The sequence below is a fragment of the Anas platyrhynchos genome, chromosome 1 (assembly GCF_047663525.1).
Source record: "Anas platyrhynchos isolate ZD024472 breed Pekin duck chromosome 1, IASCAAS_PekinDuck_T2T, whole genome shotgun sequence".
In the NCBI taxonomy this organism is placed as follows: Eukaryota; Metazoa; Chordata; class Aves; order Anseriformes; family Anatidae; genus Anas; species Anas platyrhynchos.
In genome coordinates, this window is record NC_092587.1 from 77,767,329 (window position 1) to 77,778,061 (window position 10,733).

At 38.8% G+C, this 10,733-nt stretch overlaps 1 protein-coding gene across 9 annotated transcripts in view; it reads left to right on the forward strand.

Moving 5' to 3' along the window:
• The window catches only part of LOC101799801 (solute carrier organic anion transporter family member 1C1), a 30,433-nt gene extending 20,829 nt beyond the window's left edge, over positions 1-9,604 (forward strand). For all 9 annotated transcript variants that reach the window (XM_072042477.1, XM_072042470.1, XM_072042472.1 and 6 more), the window contains 5 exons: positions 1,913-2,078; positions 4,818-4,996; positions 6,442-6,506; positions 7,812-7,929; positions 8,683-9,604. In XM_072042477.1, the coding sequence (XP_071898578.1) occupies positions 1,913-2,078; positions 4,818-4,996; positions 6,442-6,506; positions 7,812-7,929; positions 8,683-8,905 (751 nt within the window). In that variant the 3' untranslated portion in view covers positions 8,906-9,604. The remainder of the gene's footprint in view (positions 1-1,912; positions 2,079-4,817; positions 4,997-6,441; positions 6,507-7,811; positions 7,930-8,682) is intronic.
• Positions 9,605-10,733: the final 1,129 nt, after the last annotated feature.

Sequence of the window (10,733 nt, forward strand, 5' to 3'; positions counted from 1 at the left end):
AGAATATCCTGATTTTCTTTTTGAAATGTCATTTAAACTGGATGTTTATTTTTCTAAAGTGTTTATTGAATTATATTGTCAGTATACCCTTGAATGCTGGCAGATTTCTAATTAAGATGCAATTTAATTTTTTATAGTCTATTTCAAAACTTTAAAGTTGGTCCCCTGCTACAACACAGGGAGCGGGAGCTAAAAAGAGTGTGGAAAATGGCTTCACCAAAGCCCCCCCCAATATCTTTGCCTCTAGAAGGGATCATCCTCTAGATCAGTAGTTACTGACCTGAACAGGTACTCAGTTTCCATCCTCTCTTGGTACCTGGAGCTGCCAACCTGCCTGTGTCCATCTTTTCAGCTGAGAAGTAGAAAATTGTTATGGCAGGATGGTGTGCTGCCCACAGAAACGTTTCCCCTTCCTCACCAGGATTGTGGCCATGCATCCTGAGAACATTTTGCTGACCCCAGCAGCTTGCCACAATTGACTACTGTTTAAGTTTAGTTCAGTCAGGTCCAACAAATTTCAAGGGATTTAAAAGGATTAAACCAAATCCAGCAGGGCTTGATAGATTTTCAATTCAGACAGAAACTCAGGCCTGTGTTTTTTGAAACTAAGCCTATGTTCAGGGAAATACCTAGGTATCTTGACAAACCTGAAACCTAGGTCAGCTCCAAGGATAGTTACATAAAAGATGTCAGAGGTTTATCCAGTGGAGATAGCTGTGGTTGAGCACATCATCTGATACTGCAGAGTGAGTTAAAGAATAAGTAGAAACATCAAGGCAGTGAATACTGAAAGAGCAATTACAGATTCCCCAGGCGAACTGTTAGTGGAGAATTTATCATGTGACATGATTGTTCTGGTTAGTATGGAGTTACATGCCTCTTTACCAACTTAAAGAACTACACAATTATTTTCCTTTCTAAAGGACTTAAGAGAAATGTGGACCACTTGAGGTATGTTTTGGATTGACAGGAAGGAAGAAAAGGCAAATTTTCAACACTTTGAATAGGGAATCATTTCAAAGCAGGGGTTATTTGTGGACAGTGGTCTCCTAACACTTTCTGAAAATTGAGCTCTGCTACCATGCCCTTAGAACTTCTGGCCACTTTTTACATTCTCAGTTCTAGTTGTCATCCACTTAGTTTAGCTCCTTGGAGCCTGAATTTGGTGTTTCTCACAGAAATGTTAATAAAGGTGGAAGACACAGAGGTCCATGATATGCTACTGCAAGAAATTATATCTGATAAGAAACTGTGTTCAAGCCTGATTCAGGTGCAGGGCTGTTGCTGAACACAAACAGAGCTGATGTGGAAGCAGCACTTCCCACTCAGACCTATGCAACTTTCATTGCCACTACCCAGCTCTGACTAAGTGAACAACTATCAAGGATATCTTGCTGCTATATTTTTATGTAGTTTTGTTTTGTCACTTCTAGCATGGTATGATCTCTACTGCTAGGGGAAATCAAGGCCAGTCTACATGGTTTAGTGGGTGACATGGATAGTAGGGTGATGGTTGGACCAGATGATCTTTTCCAACCCTAATGATTCTATGACACAAGTGATAAGAGATTTTAGATATGATTTTGTTATCCTTGGGAAGAACTTTCAAACGAAAAAGTAATATCAAATATTCACTTCCAGTCAAAAAATACCTAGTTTTCAAGTTCCATACCCTTTCAGCAACAATCCAGAAAAATGCTATTGGATGATGAAAAATATCAAGAGAACTTTGGTTTAGCTTAAATTAACTTTGCCTCCATACAACAACTTCACAGTTATCTAGATGGTAGCAGATATCTGTCCTTGTTGATTGCTTCACTTTCTACTCACTTTTCCTGCTTGCTCCCTGATGTTTTCTTAGAATATTTAATTCTACTAAATAATTATTTTATTTCTTTCTGTTTTCATCCAGATTGAAACAACTTTCCTCCCCCAAAAACAGCTTCATGGCCAGTTGCAATGCTGATTGCAGCTGTGAGGTGGATCAGTGGGATCCTGTATGTGGGGACAATGGGATCACTTACATGACGGCCTGTTTTGCGGGATGTAAATCATCAACCGGGACAGGAAAGAATATGGTAAATATATAGACAAATTATTACACCGATAACTAGATTTCTCAATCCATTATTTTTTGACTTTGTGATTAAGAAATCCTGTAGAAACAGTTGTCCATTCTGTACTGTTTAACCTTGTAGTAGAAACTGAGTGTGTGTAAGGTTGCAGGTTGGGTATTTAAAAGAATTGTGGTGAGGTAAGTGAGCTACTCAGAGAAGACATGAAACATCAGACTCTTGACTTACATTTCTTGAATGCTTTTAATTTTATTTCATTTAATATATATGTATATATATATTCTCAGCAAGATGACCATAATTTTGTCTTTAAGTTTCTCAGTAGATCTCTTACTGTGTAGATACAACACAGCTAAGAGGGGAATGCTTTAGACCAGACTTTTACTGCTCTGGTCACTACACCAGCTAAGTCCTCTAGTGTCAACTCATTTGAGGCAGACCTGCATAAAATTGTGCTTGCTGGTTTCACAAACTGTTATAAACCATGTTGGAATTTCCTGCTTTCCTGACATGTTGTAGCTCAGGAAAGAAGGCAATAACTCTAAATTGTACAATCAAGAGACCTATTTTTACATTTGGCTATTTTGTTCAGTGCATCACCATCAAAGAGATTTCCAGCACTCCTAAAAATCCTGCTTTGGGAAGACCAACAGAAACAGTAGGTTTGCAGAAGTCTCAAGGTACCCAGCCAGACATTTGAAATCCAGACTTTTGCAAGCGATGGGATTATCCTTTTCCAATTCTTAGATAAATTGCTTTTAAGTAAGGTACCATCATTTTAATTTCAGTCAATAGGCCATAGCCACATGATCATCCTCAAGAGCATAGCAGACCCAGGGATCTATTAGAGGAACATTTTGTATGAGCATTATTTAGTCCACCCTAGGCCAAACTTGCTGGTTTGGCTCAGATCAAGAGTACAGAGCAGTTTGTTGTGCTTGATGTAGACAGGCCCCATTGGGACTGCTTGTTGGAGGCATAAAAAGCATCTGGGACTAGATTACTACTACTATCCCAGCTGGGTTTGGATATGGTAGGGCCAAAGCCTTAGAAAATGGTTTGCCCTTAAGCAGACTACAATGGAAAGACGTGGCATGTATGTATATTAATGTAAGTACCAATTAAATTGCCACTGTATGGACAGGTATCTGCTTCATTTAGAGTTTTGCTGCCCTTATAATTGCTTTTTACTACTTTTTGGCTGCAGTTTATGACTCTAAAAGCTGATCAGTGTTATCAGATCATGTGAAAGGTCCTGGCCTGCTCCAGTGAACAGCTGACTAGGTTAGCCTTGGCCCTTGCTGAAGATGAATGCTTACTATATCCAGGTAGCTGAACTAAAAGTCTCCTTTTGCTACACCAGCAAACTTGAAGTTTTACATTGGAAGAAAAATACATAGAAACCAACCTCAGGTATGAAATTTATGGACAGAAACAATATCTAAACAAATATTTAATTTATAACAGAATCCTAGTCTGAGCCTAGGTGCCAAATGGCAGTAAATTAATCATGCTGTATCTGCTAAAAAGCAGCCCTTAAGCGAGGGCTTAAAGCAGTGAAAAAAAGAAGAAAATTGTCATATTACTTGTGTGCAAATGATCATGTCTTCTGCCAGAAGCAGAATTGCCCTAACTTAACAACACTGAAATAGACAGGCAACATTTTCAGGTTCGTATTCAGAGCCATATCCTTTTGCTTCATTCACTTCAGGGGAATTGGCTATCTAACCCATGCCTCCTGCTAACTTAAAAAACATGCAACAGCCCACACTCAATCCAGCATCAAATGCTGTTTTGGATACATAACGATATAGATCATAGAATCATAGAATGGCTCACATTGGAAGGGAGGTTAAAGACCTCCAACCTCCCTGCCATGGGCAGGGACACCTCCCACTAAATCAGCTTGCCCAAAGCCCCATCCAGCCTGCCTTGAACACTACCAGGGATGGGACATCTACAGCTTCTCTGGGCAACCTGTACCAGTGCCTCATCACACTGAGTGAAGAATTTCTTTCTTGTATCTAATCTAAATCTACCCTCCTTTAGTTTAAAGCCATTGCCCCTTGTCCTGTCGCTACATTCCCTGAGAGTCCCTCTCCTGCTTTCCTGTAGGCCCCCTTTAGGCACTGGAAGGCCTCTATAAGGTCTCCCCAGAGTCTTCTCTTCTCCGGGCTGAACAAACCCAAAACTCTCAGCATATCTTCATAGGAGAGGTGTTCCAGCCCTCTGATCAGCCTTATGGACTCACTCCAACATCTCCATGTCCTTCTTGTGCTGGGGGACCCAGAGCTGAAAGCTGTACTCCAGGTGGGGACTCATGAGAGTGGAGTAAAGGGGGAGAACAGACATCCATGACTGCTTTATTGGGTCTGTATCTATATAATTTTAATTTTACTTATATGCTTCATTGGATCCCTGAGCAGAATGGCTGGATAGCAATTCACACCTGAATTTTATAGCTTTCACCCATCTTTAGCTTACATAGCATGCCTTCAGTCCTAGCAACGGCATGGATGAAATTAGAATCACAGTTGCTTTGTGTCTTTGGAGCAGTGTGGCATAGCTGCAGCATACCAATGAACTTGGCCATCAGTCTGCAGAGATGATTAGGGGGGTCCTTTAAGCATATCCTTTAAGCATAAACAACAGTCTGCCTGTTATGGAGAAATATAGATACTAAAATAGTTTTGAGTCATTAAATTCTGATTAAATGTTTTTTTCCCCATCTTCTCCTTTCAGGTGTTTCACAATTGCAGCTGTGTGGAAGCACAAGGACATGGACTTGGCAATTCTGCAGTTTTGGGACAATGCCAAAGAGAGAGCTGTACCAAAGCATTTCCCTATTTTTTAGCATTACAGACTGCATGTGCATTTATTTTAGCCTTAGGAGGCACTCCTACATACATGATTATGTTTAGGTGAAATACTTTACCTTACCTTGACCATAAAGCTTGGGGAAAGAGAAACAGAATATAGTATCTACCATTTGATTTGTATTGTGAGGAATGGTATGCTGACTAAACTGGGGCTGTGTGTCTTTAGCTGTTCTCTGAAACCTATCACTTAATTCCAATTTAAGGTAGAATAGATACTTTGGTGATGGAGTGGGTAAGCCTTACATTGACTGCAAACAGTACATTTCACTTCCAATGACAGGGATGTGTTTAATAGAGCAACGAAATTGAAATAAGTGTGATGCTAAGCCATGTCCAAGGTGACTATACTGTTCACATTACTCAAGAGAAAAACATTCACCTTTGTTAAGCTTTGTTGCCTCAGAATGTTTCATGTGTTGTGAGAAGCCTTCCATTTTATTTCAAGCTGGTACAAACAGAACTATTTCAGCAGCAATCATTTTTATTTTTATTCCTTCAATTGTAAAGCAGCGTTGCTATTTTACTCTCAGAAAAAAAAAAAAAAGAAAAAAAAAAAAGAAAAAAAGAAAAAAAACCCACAATGTTCTCTGCCTTTCGTATGAAAGTTTCTTTCTAGTCATAATCATGGGTGAATAGCAATCATCAGTACTCAGTGCACATGATTAATTGACTCTTTGTCCTAAGCTGCTGATTATTCTGCAGTATTTCTTGTTGTAGACATTCTTACTCCTTACCTGGATTATGAACAAGGGTAACTTTGCTGGGGAAGTTTCCACAATACTGTGTGTAGCGAGAAGCCATTAATGTTAATGTTGAAAAGATGATCTACTGATGCAGTGTAAGCCCCAGCTGGGGAAATAGGCTGGCCATAGCAAGCCCCATACCTGCTCCTATGCCAGCTTGGTACTACTCCCTGCTGCTTTTTGTAAATTGTTCTAGTTCATCTGATGGACACAGGCTCTGTCTCCACTGGTAGGAATGAGGTGCTTTTACAGCCAGGTGACTCAAGTTTGCTTGTCCTGTAAAATGCTAGAAACAGAGATGGATTTTATTTGTATGTAGCTAGCAAGGACTGCACCTTCACCACTGAGTGGTACAGCCCCTTTTCTAAAGCAAAGACTGCCTCCTGGAGCTTAATTTCTGAACATAAACTATCTACTTATAATTGGTTCGCTTCAATTTTCCTGTGCATCCTCTCCCCAAAACCTTTGCAATTTGCTCTCCTTTGGTTCAAGAGAGGTTTCTGCAAATACTCCCATCTATTTCAATGGGAGTTCATCCACTGAAATCAACATGAGGTTCAACACATAATCTGTAACTTTGGTGAATGTTTTTAACTACTGTTGAATAAGATGCACTAGGTTAGCCACATTACTCTTGCAGTGGAGCATGTGCAGATATTCACAGCATGGCCATCATTGTAGCTATTTTATTCTACTGCTCCCCAAAAAATCAAAACAATGTATTATTTTTTGTCTCCTTTTTAGATCTGTTTCTCCAGACCTGAAATCCTTTGCTGTTGGGATTGAAACTTTAGGTGGTAGAGTACTAGGTAAACTTCATTTCCTTGTATCACTCAAGTAGGCAGTAAGATAGACCCAAGTTAGCTGTTCCAAATGAGAACAAAAGAAAATTTTGAAGAATATTATTTGTAAGCAGAAAATGCATTTCAAAATATTTGGAGGAGCTTGCTACGTGTTTTTTGGTATGTAATTACATAGTATGATTATCTCTCCAGATTTTTTTTTCTATGCAGTGAAGGAATCAGTCAGGGAAAGGACAGTGCATTATACATTCTTCCTTCCTTCCTTCCTTCCTTCCTTCCTTCCTTCCTTCCTTCCTTCCTTCCTTCCTTCCTTCCTTCCTTCCTTCCTTCCTTCCTTCCTTCCTTCCTTCCTTCCTTCCTTCCTTCCTTCCTTCCTTCCTTCCTTCCTTCCTTCCTTCCTTCTCTTCCTCCCTCCCTCCCTCCTTTTTGGACACATCTACCTGAGCATGATTAATCCAGATATCCTTAACACCTATGCTCCCTTTGGTTGACCATTTTTCATTTACAGCTATCATGTACTCTATTATTTTCTTTGCTGTGTTTAGTTACAATAAATAAACCTCGCAACTTTCAGTGACGTAGTCTGCCATGCGTCTAGCAAACCTTGCCTTATCTTCACTTTCCTCATGACTTTTGAAACCTTCCCCATGCAGACAAACCCAAGTAGTCACTTGTATCTCTCTCCTAATATCACATTTTTGCTGAATGCTGCAGAGGATCAATCTTATGATTTTACAAAAAAGTTTTCATAAGAAATTCAAGTTATACATGAAAGCTTGCTGATTATATTAAAGCATTATAACTGTATAAAATGATTCTTTCAGTAATACATAAGTAACACAGTTAATAACATAATAACGTACTTGGTTATGATCATGGGCTTAATTTGAGCCCTTTGCACTAAGCTAGTTATTTTTAACTAGCAAACTGCTGCATAATACCTGAATAGATACATTAGTGTACGTAGATATTCACGTATTGTGACATGTAATTCCATACCAAGGACTAAAAATTAGATTGTATTATTTCTTTAAACAACAGCAGTTATAATTGTAATAAAAATATCATTAAAATGGAACTACTAACATTTCCCACACCCATATAATCTTCCATCTGTTCAACCTACCCTTTAGGTATTTGCTTAAACAATTTCACAGGTCTTATGATGTCAAAGTCGGTGCAGGATTTTTAGTCCCATTTTATGCAGCCATAATTCAGAAACCCTGAGTTTAATTTCCTCATTTCTTTGCTATGACATTGAACTCTACGATCTGCCATGTGTGAGATCATGTAATAAGATTTTCTTTGCAGGAGGACTTCCAGCTCCTATTTACTTTGGTGCCTTGATAGATGAGACCTGCTTGAAATGGGGGACAAAAAGCTGCGGGGGATCTGGGTCCTGCCGAGTGTATGACACAAAAGCATTCAGGTAAGGTAAAATCTTCAGTAAGGGACTGGGAATTTGGCTTTTGAGGCAGCTTTGACCAGCAAAGACCAAAGTATATTTTGCACGTATGAATTGTCAATAAACAGATTAGGATCCTAAAGCACCATAACTCTATATTTTGACTAATCCTTAATAAATCAAATAAGCCACGTACTTTTGACCAAATGTAACACATGGCATTGCTGTGCACTCCCTTACATCACCAGTATTAGTTCCCTTAATGGACCATTAGTTCACTGCATAATTCTGCAACACTTTGGCTTTGTGGGAGACCAAATGACTGTAGCGTAAGCGTAATACCGAGAATGCTCTTCCTCATTCCTCATTTATCTGTTTCCTAATGTATAAAACACCTCACAAAATCCACCTGAAGAGGCAACACAAACAGCTGCTGGTGCACTAAATGCAGAACTGCATGCTTCCCTTTAGGGGCTGGAGGAAGGCTGGGACAGCCTGCACTATTCCTCATGTCCCTACACTAGAATGTAACCATCTGCTGAATGGGAGAACTCTTCAGAGAGCAAACATCTCTGCTAGGAGTATAGACCAGATTAGGGACTGCCTGGGGCTGAAAATCATGTTGGTTTTTTTTTGTTTTTTTTTTTTTTTTTTTATTCCCCAAAATGTGGAAAGAGACATGGCTGAGAATAAATGGTTTTGCCTAAATGTGTTTGGTATCACTCAGAAGTGGCAAGTACTAATAACATAAATGTATTTTGTTGTTTTTTTTTTAAGAAATGTCTATCTCGGTCTCATTGCTGGATTACGGGCAGGATGCTCTCTCTTATACATAGTGCTCTTTGTTTTAATAATGAGACGCTTCAAACCAGATGACAAGGAGATGACAGATATTAAAAATGCAGAAAGACCAACCAGCAAAGAACCAGCTACGGTGAACAAAAAAGAAATTCTTCCTGGTGCACAAACTTCAGAGGAGAGTGAAGAAACTTATATGTGAAAAACAAACAAGACCTCTCCCCAACTCTGCCTATGTTTCAGTTTTTCTAAGCACAACGGAGTCTGATTACTGACTTCAACAGCTGGTTTACATTTGGAGGTTCAAAAAATATCCTTGAAACTTTGGCCTTTAAGCTGATTTATTTTATTCTCGTATTGTCCTCATCTGAAACAATAGAGTGAAAATATTTTCAAAATCTGGGGGAACTCTCCAACTTTGCACTCTCGCTCTCTTCTAGATTGCCTGTAGGACTGACCAAAATTTTTCCAGTATAATAAATTTGATTATAATTGAAAAATTAAAAAGAAGAAATCTTCAATAATCTTTTTTTTTTTTTTTTTTTTTTTTTTTTTTTTTTTTAACCATCTGTATTTTAAGTCCTCTTGTTCTGCATTTAGTCCTATGACTCTACATGGCTAATCAAGTTACACCTGACCAGTTGTTCTGATGGCCTTTGCTGTGCATTTCATGGTTAGTGTTCCTTGTTACAGACTTGGTTCAATAGCCCATGCTCAGGTGAGAGCCCCAGGGCTGTCAGTGAGCATCTGAACAAGAACTGCAGGGTCTGGCTTGAACACATTAAACAATCAAAATGGATTGCAAGCAAAAGAAAGTAGTACATTAATTTTGCAGTACGTTTCAGTGTTGAGTTAAACTTACTCTGAACTGATGCAATAAATGGATATGTGTTAAAGTTAAGTTTTTTGATTTGTTTGTGTGTGTGTGTGTGTGTGTGTATGTTTGCATGTAAGGGTATTTTTATTTTTTTTATGGCCACTGCATTTACGCCACATGTATGTAGATTTCCTTCCATGTTCCGTGGAACTGCCAGCTAGCCTTGAAATAAAGTGCTGAAAGCTTGCAAATTCACAGCTTTCCATGGACAGACTAGTCTAGAGAGAAATTTTAATAAAGGATGCTTCCAACGGTGATTACTGTAAGAAACAGTGTGTAAAAATACTTAGTATGTGATATTTCATTAGAAGTCCTCATGGCGTAGCTTCACAATGGGAGCAAATATGCCTTGATAAGAACACTGTAGTTTGTGTCTCCATCCTCACAGCCACTTTGGTTTCTTTTCTAAAGGGTGTATCTCTGCTCCCTGAAGTCCTGTGTACAACCTTAAAACTAGGAAACAAGCTTCCTTTCCTAATCTTCAGTTTTCTTGGGACATGGAAGGAAGCACTGCACAAATATAAAGAAACTCTACCCATGCCTTATTTGAGAAAACAACAGAGCAGAGGACTGAAGAAAGGGACTCTACAGATGAAATGTTCTTCTCAACTTCGAATTTCTACCACCAGCTCCATTTAAGTGAATGCATGGGAATGGGGGAAGGGTTGATGTGGTGCTCAATGAAAGCGAGTTCTTCAGATCCTAGCTTTGGGGTTGAAGTTGTATGCATTTTATTGCTAAAGACAACAGCCAGCATATTCAGACATTGTCTATTTTATTATCAGAACTCTGATTACAAACTGCCAGCAGAAATGAGGAAGGAGAGTCTGTTATAACAGAGCAGAAATTAAAACTTCTCTAGTATAGACGATACCAACACCGTGTCTAGGCCTGGAAATAAATAAAGAAAAATCTAAGTTCCAGAAACCACTGGAAATTTTCCGAAGAGGAAATAACAATGTATCTCCTTCTGCAAAAAATGTTTTAACATTGAACAAATATATTGGCAGTTCTAGAAGTACTCTTGATCTGTGCTAGGCATATAGATTCAGTCAGGTGACTCATGCTAACATCATCTCCCTTTTAATTCTGTTGTCTGGGTATTTATTTCTGTACACTGTTTTTATATTAAGGTGTTTTTTTTTGTTTTTGT